The following is a 19,892-nucleotide window of genomic DNA, read 5'->3' as shown; positions in this document are numbered from 1 at the left end:
GCTGAGACCCCGGTCGCCCACCCGTTAAGCTCAAGTTCAGGGGCCCTGCCGCTAGACCTCCCTTCCCCTCCCCCTGACTCTCAATTCCTCCTCTTATTGGCCAAAAGTTTCCGCCCCCTTGGGGATGTTGACTTTTCATTGGTCAGTTTCTGGTCACATGATTCTCTTCTCGGGCTGCAAACGAAGGGAAGCCAGCAACAGGTTAAGCTGAAGACCGAAGCAAGAGCTGGGTCAGGTAATGCCTTAGCTGGGAAGGGGTGCACAGATTCCCTGTGACGGGGGTGGAATAAGGAAAAGGAAAGGGGGAACTAATCTAGAAGGAATGAACTGCTTTTGATTTCCGGGCTGGGGGAGGAGGGCCAGGTGCCGACACTAACAAAACAGGAACCCCAGGCAAGTGGCCCTAGATCCTTTGCTTTAGAGGTTTGGAGGCGCAACTGTTAGAAGAGTTTAAATTAACTAGAGACGAGACTTCCTAGCTTTGTACTGAGTGGGAGAGCTCCCCCTTTAGCTGTTTTTTAGAAATAGCAGAAGTCTCTGTCAGAATCCTTACAGGAGGTGTTTGTTGAATCCTGCCTGAATGAAAAGAAGGGGGTGGGGGGAGGGAGTGGAGGTGGGTTTTCTTCCAGAAGGTCGATGAAAAGAAAAAGATCTAGAAACACGGCAGGGAAGGGTGGAGATTAGCCAGCAGAAGGAACTTCCTAATAAGGCAGTGAGATGCTGGCTTGGGAGAAGAGGGGAATTTTTTTGAATCCTGAGTTAACCTAACCAAGAGAAAGATATCAGGGTTTGGGACCCAGAGTATAGGAGCTTCAGAGTGTCTCCTATTTGGGCCTCATAAGTATTTGTTTTGTTGACCCAAATACCTTTGCTGGTTTCCATGGAGACAGTGGGTCTGACATCACTGTGGTTGCCATGGTGCCTGGTTCTAGAGGACCTGAGCAGGCTGTACACACAGCTAGGGATAAACAGGGACTTCAGCCCAAGCTGCTGCCACTTCCTTCCTGCCACCACCTGTTAACAGTCAGCAACTGGGGATGGGGAGATGATGACAACGGCGGGGGCGGAGCCACAAGCGGAAGGCTGAACAGCCATGGCTCTATGGATACTTAATACTTAGAGATGCATGCCAGGGTGTCCTGTTGGACTTGGTACAGGGAAGTCATTGCAGCCATTCTCCTGTCTCCGTGTGGGATGGGTGCATGTGTCTGGGAGGATGGGCATTGGGAAAGACCTATCCAGGACTTGGATCTTGACTGGCAGGAGCCACAGGAGGTTATTTAGGGCACCACATGGGACTTGAAAACAGCTCAAACAGAAGGGGATAATGTGGTTGGTTTTGAAGGTAGAACTGCCCTACTGTCCCAGCCTCACTTCCCTTTTCCTGAGTTTCCTTATAAAGTACTCGGGAAGCAGTCATTTATCCTCTTCTGAAGGATCACAATCCAGTACTCTTGAGAGGTCAGCTCATCTATCCTTCCACCTTTATGCCTGGTCCCAACAGGAGCTGCCTGAGGGAACTGTCTTAGCTTTGAATGAAGGGGCGGATCCCTCTCTTCTTACCCTGCTTTGTGTCAGTCAGGCTTTGGAAACTGGAGTGATTCCCTCCCCTGTCCCTATCAAGTCAGAGCAGATTAATGGGGTGCAGGACCATAGCCCTGATTTTTGTCTATTTTTTGCAAGCTATAAAGTGGTGTATATATACATGATAGTTGCCATAAATCCATTTTCCCAGTCACCTTCAAGTTCCCTAACACCAAACTCTGGCGATTACTAAGAAGGTAAGCAGAATTTATAATGGAGCTGAGAGTGATGAGGAGACTTATAAAAGGTGCATCCAGGTGGATCTAAGCTATGCCAGTGGTTCTCAACCCTGGGTGCGCATGAGAATCATTTGAGAGGTTTTTAAAAAGACCCACGCCTGGGCCTACACCCCAACTCAATTGAATCAAAATCTTAGGTGATTCCAATGTGCAACCAAGATTGAGAACCATTGAACTAGACCATACCAAGGACTTATGCTGGGCAAGTGGTGGGACATTTAGGGCTGAAGGAGGCCATCAAGTCTTCCTTTGCAGGTCCTGGGGCAGAAGGTAGTGATTGTGTAGGTACCTGGTGTTGTAAAGGGAGGGCTGTGTTGTTTTCCTGCTCTTCTTATTAACAAGGCTTCTTATTGGCAAGTCAAGTCTGTCAACCTTGCTGGGCTTAATCTTCCCTGACTAAAATGTCAGGGGGCTGGACTGGAATTCCCCAGAGCCTTTCCAGCCTATGCTACTTTGACCTTTCAAGATCAGTTCAGTTTTCCAAGGCCCTGTTGGTCCCTGGAAAAGGCTGGCTTCTCTGTGGCTGTTGGCAGATTCTGATTTGCAAGGCAAACACTGCTTAGAAGAGTTGGGGTATCAGGGAGAGAAAGACTGGAACCAGGCTTGGTTCTGGAGGCTGCTGCCCAGCACTTGAAACTTGGAACCCAGCCAAGGCTGCTTTCTGCATCCTGTCCCTCCTGAAGGGAGCCCCCATCCTTAAGAGAGCTTTCTTCTGCAGGTGGCAGCCACAGCAGCCTCAGGGACCTCAGCAACTATGGCCTCCTGCCCAGACTCTGATAATAGCTGGGTGCTTGCTGGCTCTGAGGTAGGAAGAGCAGGCCTGGGAACCATGGGGACAGGGTTGGGGGGTGTTTCTGCAGTGCTGGGCTTCTTTCTTGGTGGGTCCTTTTCCTTAGTCCTGATGGTCACCTGCATCACTTCCTGCTGGCTGTTAGAGGAACTCCAGTAGCAGGAAGAAGGAGATGGGGCCCCAGGGGTCAGGTGTTGGCACTTGGACCATGCTGTGAAGGAAGGGACCAGTTCGGTAAGCCGAGACAAGTAGGGAGGGATTTCGAATGGCGAGACCAATGTGAACAAAGGTCCCGAGGCGATAGTGGGGAAAGCCATGCTGGGGGAGACTGTGGGACACCCATGGGTGATGTGGAGACGTGGATTGGAGCCAGTGTTGGAGTGAGGTTGGGGGCAGAACCTCGGAACCCCTGGAAGAGACCTGAAGGGCCTGGCTGAGGCCTTCAGGCCTCATCCTGATGGGAAATCAACGTGGGGCTTTGGTTTAGAGGGATCAGGACAATCATTGTCTTGGGCAGAGGGTGAAGCCACTGTGCAGCCTGGGTGGGAACAGGGAGAGAGTGTTTTGAAGACCCCCTGCAGAAGTCCAGGTAGCAGCTGGTGGGGCAGAAGCCCACTGAGGAGGGAGAAGGGGGCTGGCAGGATAGGGAACTGAGTGGCTAGAGAAGGGATGGCAAAAATTTGTCAAAGGCGTCTCTGAGAGTTCCAAGACCTTGCGACTTTGTATATTAGAGCCACCAGGAGGGGAGGAGGGGAGGAGCTCGGTTTCAATATGTTGAGTTTGAGGTGCCCTTGAGGAACCCAGCTGGGAGTAAGGAGTTGACCTTGGGGATGATGCTGGAGCAAGATACATGGATTGAGACTCGCTGGCAGAGGGAAGGCAGGTATGAGCAGGCGGGCACCAGGCTCTCAGAGCCCTGGCCTCCTGTTGAGGTGTCTTTGTTGACAGCTGGGGGACCTTGGGCATGCCATATCACCTCTCTGTCCTCTCTTGTAAAATGCGGGTCATGATTTTTGCCTTGTAGGAGGGACCATGAGAATAAAAATGTTTTGAAAATGGCAAAGACACAACTAAGATGAAGCATTATTCTCAAAGGGATAGTTGGAGCCACGGGGCGGGTGGCAGGCCAGGGCCCTGTGGAAGGGGAGTAGGTAGAGGGAGGAGGCCAAGGCTTTGTGGCCAGGGCTGAATATTCAGGCTAAGAACACCCTGGAGACAGGCTGTCTGTGGTTGGGGTGGGTTGGGCTTCTGTGAGCAGCTGCTGGGTGTCGGGGGAGTGTCAGGGGCCAGTGGGAAAGGCCAGAAAGGCTTGGGAGATGTAAGTAGTTGTCCAGTTGAGAGGGCAGCTGCAGTGACACCCCGGGAGGCATAACTGTGACCCGTGGGCACCCAGGGAACTTTGTTCTCTTGCCTTCCTCCCACCCTTAATATTATAATATCTGGGTTGTTCATCTGTGGGGAAGGAAGTGCTACTGATCTTGAGGGGAGGGAAATCTAGGCTGTAGCTCACCTCCTGGCGGTGGGGCACCAGGTTTGTGCTGCATCCAGTGCCTTGGTGTGGTGGTGCTTCTCTGTGTAGCGGAAACCTGGCCCCTGAAAGTTCCTCCTTGCAGTGAGTGAGGCTGGGGAATGGCCAAGCACTTGGTGCTGCCTGGAGCCCCTTTTCGGGCCGGCTCATGACTGAACATGTGTGTTTCTGGGATGTGGACTGGGGCCCCATTCTCGGGTGCAGCCCTTCTCCTTGTACTTCTCCTCCCAGAGCCTACCTGTGGAGACGCTGGGCCCGGCATCTAGGATGGACCCAGAATCTGAGAGAGCCCTGCAGGCCCCTCACAGCCCCTCCAAGGCAGATGGGGAAGAATTAGCTGGGACCATGGATGGAGAAGGTACCAGGCCCTGCTTAGGACGTGCCTTACCAGACAAAGCTATTCTCCATATTTTGGGGTTTCCCAGTTTCCTCAGAGAAAGGGAGGCTGGTTCGTTTTTTTTTTTTTTTTTTTTTTTGTGACAGAGTCTTGCTCTGCCGCCCAGGCTGGAGTGCAGTGGCCGGATCTCAGCTCACTGCAAGCTCCGGGGAGGCTGGTTCGTTTTAGTTCCTCTGTTAATCTCAGTTGACAAACTCCTTTTCTCATTCCATCTGGCTTTTTCCTGCCCCTTCCAACCTGGTAGGGGCCCGTGGGAGACAAGAGGACTACATAGGAAATTCAGCTGGGGCAGTGGGTTTTTCTGGGCCTTTTCTCCTACCACAGGGACACTCTTCCAGACTGAAAGCCCTCAGTCTGGCAGCATTCTAACAGAGGAGGCTGAGGTCAAGGTGAGGAGCTTCCCTGTGGGAAGGAAGGGAGGTAGGGAGGGCTAGCAGCTGCTCACTGCTGCATCTGCATTAGGGCACCCTGGAAGATGATGTTTGTGGTGTGGAGTCTCCTGGTCCCGGAGACACAGTAGTCCAGGGAGACCTGCAGGAGACCACCGTGGTGACAGACCTGGGACCAGACACACAGGACCTGGAAGGCCAGAGCCCTCCACAGAACCTGCCTTCAACCCCCAAAGCAGGTGAGAGTCCTCCTTGTCTCTCTTGTCACTCTCCTTCTAGAAGGTATGGGAGAGGGATCAGCCATCACTACTGAGGACATGCTCTGGTCCAGGCCCTGGGGCTGAGCACCTTGGTGCTCTCCTTTCTCACCACTACCCCTGGGACATTGAGGCCCAGAAAGGTTGAATGACTTGACCAAGGTCTCACTGCTGGTAAGGGGCAGGGCCCACATCTGGTTGACTCTTTCCTCTCTGCCATGGGGGCCTCCTCTTTTCTTGCCTCCAGAATTCAACCCTCATTTCTGGAGTCCCTTCCTTGTGCTGGCCCTGGGCCTGGGCAGAGGGAAGATGAGTGGTTAGCGCCTATGTAAGCGGCAGATCAGACTGAGCCAAGGTGCATATCAGACCTAAGAGAGGTACAGAAATATAATTAAGGTGCTCCCAAAGGAGGGAGAGGCCATTCAGTCAGGAGACTGGTTGAGGGCAAGGGAGAGGCTGGGACAGTGAGAGGTGACATTTGAGTGGAGCCCTGAGCACAGAGTAGGCTTTTGGTACGTAGGGCAGGGGAAAGAGATTATTTTAGGCCAAGGCTGCAGCATCAGCAAAGGAGTGGAGACCACTTGTCTTGTGCTAAGGAGCTCTGTTCCAGGCTTGTGGCAGAGGAGTATAGGAATTGGTCCCTGTTGAGTGACAGGATGGAGGGCCTGGGGGTCATTTAGGAGGCAACTGCACTGGTCAGGAAAAGATGATGCAGACCTGGGCCGGGCACGGTGGCTTGCACCTATAATCCCAGCACTTTGGGAGGCTGAGGTGGGAGGATTGCTTGAGCCCAGGAATTCAAGACTGCAGTGAGCCATGGTCATCCCGCTGCACTCTAGCCTGGGCAACAAAGCGAGACCCTGTTTCTAAAGAAAATAAAAATTGGCTGGGCGCGGTGGCTCATGCCTGTAATCCCAGCACTTTGGGAGGCCGAGCTGGGTGGATCACAAAGTCAGGAGTTTGAGACCAGCCTGGCCAAGATGGTGAAACCCCATCTCTACTAAAAATAAAAAATTAGCCGGGCGTGGTGGCATGCGTCTGTAGTCCCAGCTACTCGAGAAGCTGAGGTAGGAGAGTCCCTTGAACCTGGGAGGTGGAGGTTGCAGTGAGCCGAGATCATGCCACTGCACTCTAGCCTGGGCAACAGAGCGAGACTCCATCTCAAAAAAAAAAAAAAAGAAAGAAAAAAGAAAATAAAAATAGGCGGCTGGGTGCGGTGGCCCACGCCTGTAGTCCCAGCACTTTGAGAGGCCAAGGTGGGTGGATCACCTGAGGTCAGAAGTTTGAGACCAGCCTGGGCAACATGGTGAAATCCCATCTCTACTAAAAATACAGAAATTAGCCGGGTGTGGTGGTGCACGCCTGTGGTCCCAACTACTTCCCAGCTACCTGGGAGGCTGAGGCAGGAGAATCGCTTGAACCTGGGAGGCGGGGGTTGCAGTGAGCCAAGATCGTGCCGCTGTACTCCAGCCTGGGTGGGTGACAGAGGTAGACTCTGCCTCAAAAAATAAAATAAAAATAAATAAATAAAATAAAATAAATAAAAATAAAAATAGGCTGGGTGTGGTGGCTCACACCTATAATCCTTGCAGTTTGGGAGGCTGAGGCAGGTGGATCACTTGAGCTCAGCCTGGGAACCATGGCAAAACCCCATCTTTACAAAAAAAAAAAAAAAAAAAGAAAAGAAAAATTAGCCGGGCGAAATGATGCATGCCTATAGTCCCAGCTACTCGGGAGGCTGAGGTGGGAGGATCACTTGGGCCTGGGAGGCAGAGGTTACGGTGAGTTGTGATCGCGCCACTGCACTCCAGTCTGGGCGACAGAGCCAGACCCTGTCTCAAAAAATGAAAATAAATAAAAATTAAAAAATATTAAAACAAAAAGAAAGAAGATGCAGACCTGAACTAATGCAGGTACAGTGTGGGTTGTGAACAGGGGTAGACTGTCAAGATGTTTCAGTGTAGAACTGTGAAATTGTCTGGATGTGAGGTGGAAAGGGAGGGCTTAGGTTAGCTAGGTGGTGGCAGCGGTGCCTTCCCCTGAATTGGGAAAACACTAGCAAAGAACCAGTTTGCAGGGCAGTGTGTTGAATGTTTGGTCCCAGAGGGAGTGGCCAGTAGGCAGTCAGACATACAGGCTTGGAGCTCTGGGATGTCAAGTCAGGAGTTACACACTAAGGACTCATTGCTGAAGCGGGGTGTCAGTGGTGGTGAGAGACTTGTGAATATGTGTACAGTGAGAAGAGCAGAGAACCTGAAATGGTGCTAGGGAGACCACCGACTCTAGGATCAGGGAAGAGCCTGGGAGGGAGAATGGGAAGGAGTGGCCAGAGAGTTTGGAGGGGACCCAGGAGGATATTAATAGCTGCGGAGGTTTGATGCATGGCACACACTGAGGAAGGAGGATACTTTCAGGATGAAAATGGCTTTTATAGCTTGTACATTGACAGCACTGGTCTCCCGCCTCCAACCTGGGCAGGGGCAGTCATCAATGCCTAGGCAGAAGTGGGCAAGTGGGCAGGGTCTTCATGTGCCCCTCTCTGGGGTCAGGGCTGAGGACCTCCCTCCCTGTGCCTTCCTCTGCTTCCCCTCTCTCCCTGTGTCCTCCCGTCTCTCCAGTCACCACCTCACTGCGCTGTCCCTGTTCTTTCCCCTAGCTTGGATCAGAGAGGAGGGCCGCTGCTCCAGCAGCGAGGATGACACCGACGTGGACGTGGAGGGGCTGCGGAGACGGCGGGGCCGGGAAGCCGGCCCACCTCAGCCCGTGGCGCCCCTGGCTGTGGAGAACCAGGCTGGGGGTGAGGGTGCAGGCGGGGAGCTGGGCATCTCCCTCAACATGTGCCTCCTCGGGGCCCTGGTTCTGCTGGGCCTGGGGGTCCTCCTCTTCTCGGGTGAGTGGTACCTCTGAGGCTGGGGCTTTGGGCTTCCACTCTTGCCTGCCCTCCTGCCATGTTCTCACCTTATTTCACCTCACCCCTCTCTGAGGGCCTCATCAGACTCCTCTGTCTCTATCCTTAGGTGGCCTCTCAGAATCTGAGACTGGTGAGTAGGGAGGGGCCTGGCCTGTGCTGGGGGGTTTTGTATGTTCTTTGGTTCTCTGGGTCAGGAGTAGGGGTGCTGGGGGCTCACATTTACTTCTCAGTTAGTGGCCTTGTCAGCTGTTCAGGGTGCCCCTTGGCCCTTTACCTCGCCAGACCTCTCAGCCACAGGGTGGGTCCTGAACAGGAGTGGTGACTGTGTGAATGGGAGGGTGTGGGGAGAATGGGCTCTGTGTGCCTCAGGACCAGTTTCAGGACTTCCCTTTCCCACAGGGCCCATGGAGGAAGTGGAGCTGCAGGTCCTCCCGGACACTGGGTCGGATCCCGAGCTGCTGGATGCTGTGGGGGACAGGCAGGTGTGTGTGAATGTCTCCGGAGGCAGGTGGGGCCTGGCTGGGGAGAACCTGGGCCGTGGGGTAGCATGGCATAACGGGCTCTTCTGCCCTCAGGATGGGCTAAGGGAACAGCTGCAGTCCTCAGTGCCTCCTGACCATGTCCCCAGCCTGCAGAACATGGGTCTTCTGCTGGACAAGCTGGCCAAGGAGAACCAGGACATCCGGCTACTGCAGGCCCAGCTGCAGGTGGGCATAGGCAGGAGGGGCTGGGCTAGGGTAACCCACCTAGGCCAGGTGTCTGTCCTAGCATTCTCCCCCAAAAGGAATGTTTCCTATTTACTCACACATCCTGACCCTCCCCTCTCCCACTATAGTCAGGGCATTTTCCCAGTTCTTGGTTCACATCCCTTGTGCTAAGGTTTGGGCCAGGGCTGGCATACCTGTTCCACATGGTACGTGAAACATACATGGTATCACCTGTGATTGACTGGTGTAGTCTGCCTGGAGCACTGTGTGGAAAAGGATTTAAAGAACATGCCAAGTGCCATGATCAGTTAACACTGTTCCAGGTATAGGAAGTGGAAACAAAACCGTGAGAGCCACACATTGGCTATCCTTAGGTGAATCTAGGAAATGCGTGTTTATATAGAGACATATATACATATATATGTGCCAAGACCCAAGATGGAATTTGGGGATCCCTGTGTCTCATTCATGATGGAGATGGGGTAGAGGATGAAAACCAAATCCTCTGGGTGTTCCAGGCCATAAAAGGGGCTCAGGCCACCTGCCCACTATAATGGAATGGAATTGGCGTAGAAAGCATTGGGGCTATCCTGACAGGAACTCTTTGTGACTTCCTTTGTCCCAAACCATATTCCAGGCCCAGAAGGAAGAGCTTCAGAGCCTGATGCACCAGCCCAAAGGGCTAGAGGAGGAGAATGCCCAGCTCCGGGGCGCTCTGCAGCAGGGCGAAGCCTTCCAGCGGGCTCTGGAGTCAGAGCTGCAGCAGCTGCGGGCCCGGCTCCAGGGGCTGGAGGCCGACTGTGTCCGGGGCACGGATGGAGTGTGCCTCAGTGGGGGTAGAGGCCCACAGGGTGACAAGGCCATCAAGGAGCAAGGCCCCAGGGAGCAGGAGCCAGAACTCAGCTTCCTGAAGCAGAAGGAACAGCTGGAGGCTGAGGCACAGGCATTAAGGCAAGAGTTGGAGAGGCAGCGACAGCTGCTGGGGTCTGTACAGCAGGATCTGGAGAGGGGCTTGAAGGATGCTGGCCATGGGGACCCAGCTCACGCTGGCTTGGCTGAGCTGGGCCACAGATTGGCCCAGAAACTGCAGAGCCTGGAGAACTGGGGCCAGGACCCTGGGGTCTCTGCCAATGCCTCAGAGGCCTGGCACCAGAAGTCCCACTTCCAGAATTCCAGGGAGTGGAGTGGAAAGGAAAAGTGGTGGGATGGGCAGAGGGACCGGAAGGCTGAGCACTGGAACCGTAAGAAGGAAGAATCTGGCCGGGGACGGAAGAAGAATAGGGGAGGTCAGGAGGACAGGGAGCCGGTAGGAAGGTGGAAGGAGGGCAGGCCAAGGGTGGAGGAGTGGGGGAGCAAGAAGGAGGGCAAGCGACAGGGCCTGAAGGAACCCCCAAGGAAAAGTGGTAGCTTCCACTCCTCTGGAGAAAAGCAGAAGCAACCTCGGTGGAGGGAAGGGGCTAAGGACAGCCATGACCCCCTGCCATCCTGGGCAGAGCTGTTGAGGCCCAAGTACCGAGCACCCCAGGGCTGCTCAGGTGTGGATGAGTGTGCCCGGCAGGAGGGCCTGACTTTCTTTGGCACAGAGCTAGCCCCAGTGCGGCAACAGGAGCTGGCCTCTCTACTAAGAACATACCTGGCACGGCTGCCCTGGGCTGGGCAGCTGACCAAGGAGCTACCCCTCTCGCCTGCTTTCTTTGGTGAGGACGGCATCTTCCGTCATGACCGCCTCCGCTTCCGGGATTTTGTGGATGCCCTGGAGGACAGCTTGGAGGAGGTGGCTGTGCAACAGACAGGTGATGATGATGAAGTAGATGACTTTGAGGACTTCATCTTCAGCCACTTCTTTGGAGACAAAGCACTGAAGAAGAGGTGGGCAGCTGTGGGGGAGTTGGGTTGGGTGGGACAGAGGCAGTTGGGAGGATGTGAAGAGCAAGGGTCATTAGTTTGAGGATGTATCCCTACTTTTGGTCCCCAGCTGGCTTCCCTTAGAAAAGTCATCCAGGTCCGCTTCCTTTCTTCCCTTGAGGGCAGGAAGCTGCCTGTGCCTACCCCAGAGTGGTCCTGAGCAGTCCCCTTTTGGGCGTGGGGATTCTTTCTCCTGAGTTGCCCTGCCCTACCTCTACCTGCATGGCCGAGGGGACGAGGGGGATTCCCATCTTCCTGCCTTCCTGACTGGAGCCTTCATCCTGGGAGACCAGGTTTCCTCCCCATATGCTTGGCAGTGCCTGCTCAAGTCAGCTTCACTGGGAGGAGCAGGGTCCTCTCTCCTCGGGGAACCCATTTTCATCACATAGTATTGTCCCCTAAAGGCCTTTTTCTCCCCACAGGTCAGGGAAGAAGGACAAGCACTCACAGAGCCCAAGAGCTGCGGGGCCCACGGAGGGACACAGCCATAGCCGCCACCACCACCACCACCGGGGCTGACACCCTGCCCCACGGTGAATGGCCTTGGCCTGGCCCAGCCCAAGATCCCAGCGTTATCTGGGTAGACTCTGTCCTGGCTTATTCGGATATCTTTCACACAGTAGAGCAAAATCACCAGCCCTGCACTGATGTCACTTTATCTAGAAGAAGGCCTTAGCTGGACCTGTTTCCGTCTATGCAAATGTATGCAGATACTCCAGGCCCTGGGATGTGGGCTTGTGTTTTGTCACTGTGAAGGGGGAGATGGGAGAGGAGCCTGTTTTGGGGTGGGGTGTGGGGAAGGCAATCTGATTCTGAAGCTAAACAGCTTTCATCCTCTTGCGTGTATGTCCCCAGAGTGGGCCCCTTTGACCCACATGCTGACCGGTGCCTTGGGATTTGACTACGGTTGCTGGCTCGAGGCCCAGCACGAGGACTTTCCCTGGGGTTTTGCTGGGTTTGGAAGCAGCTGTCCCCAGGGGGTGAAGTCCACCCTTTTTTTAACCCTTGCTTCTATCATGGCCTCACCTCCCTATGTGAACTGTAGACTCAGATCCCAATAAAGTGCTGTTGCAGCTATGATGCTGGGTGGTTTCTAAGCACGGGGGACACCCCACACCCTCTGCCTGAATGGATGGGTCCCTCCCAGGCGCTGGTACTTCCCCCCTTGTCCTGTATCCCCCTTTGCCCTTGCCTTGCCCTTCCAACAAACTCTAGGCCCTTGAGAAGCTGACGCTTCTCCTTTTGCTCACAGCTGCCTTGGCCGCACCCCTGGGAGATGTAGCAAATTGAGTGTGGGTTTTGGAGTCTGAGTCTCGGGCTCAAATCCAGGCTAAGTGATCTTGGGCAAGTTAATCTCTGGGAACTTTGGGTTTCTTATCCTCAAAAAAGGCAATGGAAGGGCTGGGGAAGAGATTAAATAAAGCAATGCAAGAAAAATGCCTCTCCTGTTTTGGGCTCTCAAAAATTACTGCCTTCTTTAGGGAAGGGTGTGGAGGAGGGAAAAGAACCCAGGCCCAGAAGGAAGAGCTTCTGGGGCTGGGGAGGTGAGGGAACCACTAGGTGGCACCCTGGCTCCACATTTGCTCCAGACCTTGCCTCTCCCACTACTCACTGTCCCCAAAATCTCAGACCCTACCTCACTCACCCCAGGGCCTGCTCCACTGGCCAGCCCTCCCAAGATGACCAGACTCCCCTTGGCTATTCTCTAGGAAGTCCTTCTTGAGATCTAACCTCAGTCCCTTCGGCAATACACTAGGCTTCTTGACGATCTTGGAAATACCCAGGATGTACAGGGGACAGAATAATGTGTGACTACTCAGGCAGGAGGGGATGGACTATAGGTTCTAGAAAGGGCTGTAACTGATGTCTGTGTTATTTAGCAAGTGAATATGTAACACTATTTAAGGGCTTAAAGGTATAGCTCATTGAATTCATGTGTGGGTGGGACAGGGGTTAGGGCAGGCTGGGGATGGAACAAGGACCACTAATTCAGCAAACATTTATAAAGTCTATTGTGTACCAGAAACAGAGAGGCACTGTGAATACAGAGGCCCCTTAAGAAGCCTGAAGTTGGGTCGGGCGCTACGGTACATGCCTGTAATCCCAGCACTTTGGGAGGCTGAGGCGGACGGATTGCCTGAGCTCAGGAGTTCGACACCAGCCTGGGCAACATGGTGAAACCCCATCTCTACTAAAATACAAAAAATTAGCTGTGCCTGGTGGCAGGCGCCTTTAGTCCCAGCTACTCGGAAGGCTGAGGCAGGAGAATCACTTGAATCTGGGAGGCAGAGGTTGCAGTGAGCCAGGATCGTGCCACTGTACTCCAGCCTAGGCGACAGAGCAAGACTCTGGCTCAGAACAAAACAACAACAATAAAAAACTAAAAAAAGAGAAGCCTATAGTCCAGTGGAACCTGCTTTCTGCAGCAGGAGGAACTGCAGTTAGATCTAAGGAAGAACTTCCTTTCAGGCAGAAGATCGGGGATATGGGCTGGGGAGGCTTTAGGATTTGGTACCCAGGACTGTGAACCACTGCTCCTCGAAGAAGCCTAGTTTTACCCTGTTCACGTTGCTCACCTTCTGTAGGTGCTCAAAATTCTTGCTGCCTGAACAGCTGACTGGTAAAGTTGGGTTGCTGAGAGAGAGATTCAGGCTAGAAGGTAGGTAGGATTCAGTGTCCTGGGGCAGGTGGCTGGGCCTGGGAAAGGGGATGCAAACTGGCCTACTTGGGTTTCCAGAGGGTGGTGACTTTCACTGTGGCCCTTTGGGGCTTCTCAGTTTCTTTCTTTCTTTCTTTTTTTTTTTTTGAGATGGAGTCTCACTCTGTCACCCAGGCTGGAGTGCAGTGGCATGATCTCAGCTCACTGCAAGCTCCACCTCCCGGGTTCACGCCATTCTCCTGCCTCAACCTCCCGAGTAGCTGGGACTACAGGTGCCTGCCATCACGCCCGGCTAATTTTTTGTGTTCTTGGTAGAGACAGGGTTTCACCGTGTTAACCAGGATGCTCTCGATCTCCTAATCTTGTGATCCGCCCGCCTCGGCCTCCCAAAGTGCTGGGATTACAGGCGTGAGCCACCGCGCCCAGCCCTCTCAGTTTCATTTTTAGGGCTCATTTCCTTCGTTTGCATAACGAACGCTCAGGGAGGCTGCCAGGTTCCCCTAAGCCCCCTCCTCTTCCTTACCCACTCAGGAAGTAGATTTGCTGAGCTGGAGGTTTCTGAAGCTGCTGAATCAGGAAGAAAAAGAGAGCCACGAACCCAAGGGGTAGGTTAGGGAGGGCCGGGGTGCCAGTGACATTGGCTGCTCTGATCGCCCTCTCTCTGGGATGCCCCTGGGAGGCAATTCTCGCACTCATCACAGGCCACAAGGCCCTTCTCTCTAACACACCCATGCAGCACTGGTAGGGGGGAGGAGCCCAGGGTCCAGGTCTTCAGATGATCTCCTGACGATGGGTCCAGTGTGTAGAGATGAGTCCAGTGAGGCTAGAGCCAGGGGACAGCATTCCCTCTTCCCCACAGGGCTTGGGGATAGCTCTGGCCTGGGAAGGGCTTGGGGGAGCCTGTGGGTAGACTCACTGGATTCTGCCACGTGTCCGTTTGGCCTCCCAGGGTTTGGGCTGGGCTTTTCCAGTTTCAGCACTTGGCATTTTTAGCACTTGGCTTTCTGCCTTTCCCTCTGGGAGCTTTCCCAGCTTGCCCAAGTAGGGCCTGCTTCCCTGAGAGTTCAGCTCAGGGGTCCTTGGGAGGAATCACTAGAGTTAGGGGTGGCCTTCTTGGGCCTTCTACTCTCAAATGGAAAAATTATATTTCCTTTGGCCAGTCCCAAAAACTCATTTCCCGGTAGTCCCCAGTCTGCATTTCCCCTTCCATCCTTATCGCTCATTCTTCAGCCTCACCTCCTTCCCAGGCTCCTTCAGCCGCCCTTTTCCCAGTGCCCTCAGCCCAGCCTCTGCCACCCATGCCCTCTCTGGCCCTGTGCCTCCTCCACGATCTCCCCCGTCTCCTGCTGCCTCCCCAGGTCCTCTGGGCCCCAGCCTTTCCCCATTGCCTGGCATTCATATCCATCCTGGGGTGACAGGTGGTGCAGACAGATAGGGTGAGTGGGTCATAGGTGGTGGTAGGTCACGTCGTTTCCCAGCCTGACCACCCGTATTGGCTTCTGGAAGGTCAGAGACACATGCTCCTTTTGAGAGTGGCTCCCAGCCTTTTTCGGCTGGGCCCAGGGGCACACACTGGATTGTCTGGCTGTTGCCATGGGAACCTCCCAGGGTTACCCTGACACAGGAATGTCTCCGCATCCTGCCTTGTTCTGGGCCACGGATGTTCCTGGCCCCTTCACATGCTCACAGCAGGGGTCTGGTAGGGACACTGCAGGTTGCAGGGTGGGCGTGTGGAGGGCTGTTGCCTAAATCAGACAAGAGTTTCTTCCCCTCCCTGACTCAGCTGCCTGAGCCACAGAAGCCCCTTGTTAAGCACTTATCTGAGTTCCCCGTCCCACCTCTCCCAGGCCTCCCTTAAGGTGGCCACGCATCTCTTTGGTAACCTTTGGCACCCAGGATAGGTGACTGCCCGCTCCCAAATGGAGAACAACAGTGAACCCCTTCCCCCCTGCTTACCTGTTCTTCTGGCTGGGCCTGTTCCTGGCTCACCTGTTCCTGGGCCAGGTGGGGGCCCAGCCCAGATCTTTTCTAACCAGAGCTTTGGCCTGAGCAAGATTTGAGGTCAGAAAACCCAGAGTGTCAGTCTCCACCACTGCCCACCTGTGGGCCTTGGGCACGAGGCCTCTGCTTGCTTAAGGGCTCAGCTTTCTCATCATTGAAGTGGAGACCACAGACACTGCTCTCAGAGGCTGTCCCGAGGGTGAAATGAGTCAACTTAAGCTACATGAAAAGGCTTTGCAAGCTATAGGGCACTGAGAGCAGTTATTTTTATTTTACTTAACCTCTAACCGGGAAACTGGGAGCCTCTGGGAGCTACTGACATGGGAGGAAAGGGTGTTGGTTCCCCCACCACGACCACGTGGCAGGAGCTGGCGGGAAAAGATGCTAACTAGCATTTAGGTCTGGACACTGTGCTAGATGCTTTGGGGCCCCCAGTCCTTCCCCTGAGGCTAATTGGATTAGCTGCACACAAAGCAGGATTTTAATAGTACTCTCTTAATGGTGCCAGGAGCAGTCTGCCAATTGGGTGAAGAGGAAGGAGGGGGTGGCCTTTGAGTTGGATCTTGAAAGATAATAGGATTTCAGAGATGGGAGAATGGGGGAGGGCATTTCAGGCTAGGCAAAGGTGAGACCTAAGGTGGCGGTGTTATAGCCTATAGCTAGAGGGTTCACAGAGGGGACAAATTCTCCCACAGGCAGCCTACAGGTCTGAGGGGAAGGCTACTGTAGGAAATGGGAAGGGTGCCACTAATTCTCACCATTCCTCCAACCTTCCACTTCCTCTCCAGAGCAGGGCCCCTTTGCAGGAGTTCTCACCAGCCATGGGGCACTTACCTTCACTCAGCCCCAGGGGAGGCACTCAGCAGAGGGGAGGGAAATCCATTGAGGTCATCACTGAGGCCCTGTTCAAAGTCAAAGGGACACGTCATCTGGCTAGAGCAGGATAGGCAGACACCTGAAGCCGCATGCTGTGGAGAGGAAAGTGCTAGATGGCTCCCTTTGGAAGGTCCATCACCCATGGGTCAAACAGGCTGGCCATCAATGCTTGCTCATCTGGAATGACAGGACTAGTCCAGAAAAAGTGGCATGAGGCCAGCAAAGGAACAGGCTGACTGCGTGCTGTGGCTCATGCCTGTAATCCCAGCACTTTGGGAGGCTGAGATGGGAGGTGGGCTTGAGGCCAGGAGTTCGAGACCAGCCTGGGAAACACAACAAGACCTTATCTCTACTAAAAATTAAAAAAAAAAAAAAAAAAATAACTGAGCATGGTAGCGCACACCTATAGTCACAGCTACTCGGCAGGATGAGGTGGAAGGATTGCTTGAGTCCAGGACATCAAGGCTGCAGTGAGCTTATGATCCACCACTGCACTTCCAGCCTGGGCACAGAGTGAGACCCTGTCTCAAAAAAAGAAAAGAAAAGAAACAAGCCGTGGCTGTCATCTAGGTGGGTCATTAACTTTTCAAAGCACTTCTATACCTTTTATCTCACTGAGAAGTAGACTTTGAAGAATGTTAAGACCACCAGTACCTCTATTTAACAGATAAAGAAACTGAGATAGATGTGACCTGTCCATTGGTGGGGAGAAAAAAAAAAGAAAGAAACTGAGAGAGGTGAAGTGACTTGCCTAAGGTCACATCCTAGCTAGACAGTGGCAGTGGAAGAAGACTGGCCCTAGGCCACTCTTAGGATGCCTCCCCTTCTCCAGCCCCAGCTGGCTGAAGGTTAGTAGCACTATCCCAGCTCCCATTTGTGTTCCCTTTGACTCCTCCCTGAGCCCCATCCTACACCCCCACTTTAGCTCCCTGGGCTCCTGGTCCTGCAGGCATTTCTTCTCTGGCCACCAGCTGCCACCTTATTGTCTCCAGCTAATGAGTAGGAGAAGGTCAGTTCTGGAAGGGCCCATGCAAGCATCAGTGCTGCCTCTTGTTGTTCAGAGGTGGAAACTGAGGGAAGTGACTTGTCCAAGCTCACAAAGCTTGCTAGGAACAGAGTGGAGATCAGAGCCCAGGGCTGCTGACCCCTGGCTAAGAGTCCCCCTTGTTCTTCCTCCCTCCCCTCTGTTCCCCTCCTGTCCATGGCTCTGTGAGCTTGGCTCTGAGGTGTGGTCTGGAGGAGCTGCTTGCTACAAGTCAGGTTCTTCCTCATCCTGTCCCTGAGCAGTGACCTCACGTGTGGCTCCCTCTGCAGAGATGCCTGGTGGTGGCCACAGTGGGGCAGCAGCAGGAGGAACTGGAGGCTCTCCTTGCAGAGGAGTGGGATGGGAGGGAAGGAAGGGCCTCTAGGAGCTGCCCCAGGAACCTGAGCTGGGTATGGTGTTATAAGGTGTTAAGCTTGAGGGTACCCACAAAGGCCCATCTAGCCTCAGGGGTGAAATGGCTTCTCACCCCTCCCCGATAGACCCCCCATTCATTTATGCATGAGTAATTTATGGGGCACTTATCCTGTCTCTGGTCCTGGGCCAGTACCACTGGATATGCAAAAGCAGCCATGTAAAGCCCAGTACAGTGTTGTGGGGAGAAACACTGGGATGGAGCTCCCACTGCCAACGGAGGCCAGGTCTGCACATCCAGGAGGCTGCCTTGGCCTGGAAAACATCTGTCTTTGGAGCCAGACAGACCCAGCTCCACCAGTTACAGCTCCTAACTTTGAAGCAAGTCTCTCCATCTCCTTTTTTGATTAAATGAGAATAGATTTGACACACAGTAAGCACTCAATAAGTGTAAACTATTAACCACCTGGGTAGAGAGACATGAGTAAACTGATAATTACTGTATAGAATGAGATACCGTGATATGGGTAAATACGGGGTGTATCAGCAGCACAGAAAATGGGTTTCTGATTCTAACTGGGGGGGTGGAGGGGTCAGGGAAGGCTCCCTGGAGGAGGTAAGACAAGCTAGATGTTGAAATACAAGGAGTTCATTCTACACAATGAAGACGGGAAGGTGTCTCAAGCAAAGGGAATGCCATGAGGATGCATTGTTAGAGTCATTTACAACTGATAGCAGAGCATCCTGCAAGTATTAATTTATATCAACCTTCTCTCTCCAATTTTTAAGCTCACACTCCATTTTTAAGCTATCTTGTCCTTGCCTGTCTCCTGTGAGAACGACGCTCTTTGAGAGCAGGTTCTGTTTTGTTCCCTATTGTGTCTCTAGTAATACCTGACACATTTCGTATATTTAAATACATGTTGTGTGAATGAGTGAATAAACAAATGAATCGACTTCTCTCCAATCAGGTCCCCAAAGACTCTGCCTCCCCTTCTTTTTGCTAGTTGTGCTGTTTCCTTACAAGCCCCACCCCATTCCATCCCTTACCTGCCAGGCTCTGTTGCCCCTGCAGCAGCAGTCATCAAACACACGAGGACTGATTCACAAACCACATTTATAGTTAACAGCACGGGCGAGTGCCTGGGTCAGCTGGGTGGTGAACATGGGAAGAAATACTGGACTCAGGGGCAGAGAACTGAAGCAAAAGCAATTGGTGGTGTCGCTGAGCCAGGATGGATGGCATGTGGTTCCGCTATGGGACAGGCTGGCTTTGGGGGCTGACCTTGGTACCCCCTGTTCAAGACTCCTCCACCTGGGCAGAGTGCCCCTTTTTAGGCTCTGCAGAGCTGGATGAGCTGGTCCCCTGCCAGCTCAAACTGCCTGCATGTGTGAATGCAGTGAGCAGGCTTCCTTCAAATAGGCCTAGATTTGACTTCCAAGCTGTCCTCTCCACCAGTGAGGTAGACCTTTAATTGCTCTGTCCTTCTGCAGAAGAGTGACTTTCAGGGTAGTTGTGTTCCCGAGCTCTGGGGGGTACCTCTCTTTTGTCTGAGGGCAACACCGGCTTCCTCAAGCATCATATTCCTGAACCCTCCATGAGGCCATGGTGTCATACACCCTTGGCTTCCAATTTGAGTCCCCGTGTTCTCTGACTCACTTGCCCAGTCGTCTCTGCTCTTGTCAGACAGTGTTGCTCCTCTCCTCTTTCTGGCCTCATCCTCACTAGTGCCCAGCCTTCAAATAGTGCCTCACATCCGTGCAGCGCTCTGCAGCTCACAAAGGATTTCCACACATTTACTTTTTTTTTTTTTTTGAGATGGAGTCTCGCTCTGTTGCCCAGGCTGAAGTGCAGTGGCGTGATCTCCACTCACTGCAAGCTCCACCTCCTGGGTTCACGCCATTCTCCTGCCTCAGCCTCCCGAGTGTAGCTGGGACTACAGGCGCCCACCACCATGCCCGGCTAATTTTTTTTTTTTTTTTTGTATTTTTAGTAGAAATGGGGTTTCACCATGTTAGCCAGGATGGTCTTGATCTCCTGACCTTGTGATCCACTCTGCTTGGCCTCCCAAAGTGTTGGGATTACAGGCATGAGCCACTGAGTCCAGCCACATTTAACTTTTTTCCCTGGGTTGTGGAAGGCAGGCAGAGCATATTATATAATGTAACCAGTTCCACCAGCTAGTGGACTTGGGAGGGAAGTGCTACTTTGGGGAGTATTTGAGCAAGTGACCTTGAAAGGTTGGGTTGATG

The 19,892-nt window shown here is 53.4% G+C and overlaps 1 protein-coding gene across 4 annotated transcripts; it reads left to right on the top strand.

The window, feature by feature from the left end:
- Positions 1-4: 4 nt before the first annotated feature.
- On the top strand, positions 5-12,147 carry PBXIP1 (PBX homeobox interacting protein 1). 4 transcript variants are annotated; one of them, XM_023213873.1, is made up of 11 exons: positions 5-235; positions 2,542-2,628; positions 4,373-4,499; positions 4,863-4,927; positions 5,001-5,166; positions 7,841-7,981; positions 8,202-8,225; positions 8,495-8,577; positions 8,671-8,802; positions 9,440-10,671; positions 11,130-12,147. In XM_023213873.1, exons 2-11 carry the CDS (start codon positions 2,578-2,580, stop codon positions 11,224-11,226), a joined length of 2,118 nt encoding a protein of 705 aa, XP_023069641.1. In that variant the 5' UTR covers positions 5-235; positions 2,542-2,577; the 3' UTR covers positions 11,227-12,147. The 4 variants fall into 4 exon arrangements, with proteins under 4 accessions (XP_023069641.1, XP_023069638.1, XP_023069637.1 ...); XM_023213870.1 differs by having other exon boundaries at positions 7,841-7,993; XM_023213869.2 differs by having other exon boundaries at positions 7,841-8,074.
- Positions 12,148-19,892: the final 7,745 nt, after the last annotated feature.

Source organism: Piliocolobus tephrosceles, chromosome 1 (assembly GCF_002776525.5).
Source record: "Piliocolobus tephrosceles isolate RC106 chromosome 1, ASM277652v3, whole genome shotgun sequence".
Taxonomy (NCBI): Eukaryota; Metazoa; Chordata; class Mammalia; order Primates; family Cercopithecidae; genus Piliocolobus; species Piliocolobus tephrosceles.
Note: the sequence above shows the minus strand (reverse complement) of the source record. Positions and strands in the feature narration are given on the sequence as shown.

Bases quoted from the DNA above. Each gene is read 5' to 3' on its own strand.
- PBXIP1 (XM_023213869.2), top strand. From the start codon at position 2,578: ATGGCCTCCTGCCCAGACTCTGATAATAGCTGGGTGCTTGCTGGCTCT. The intron at 4,928-5,000 runs GTGAGGAGCTTC...CATCTGCATTAG, and splicing joins CAGAGGAGGCTGAGGTCAAG to GGCACCCTGGAAGATGATGT. The intron at 10,672-11,129 runs GTGGGCAGCTGT...TTCTCCCCACAG, and splicing joins GACAAAGCACTGAAGAAGAG to GTCAGGGAAGAAGGACAAGC.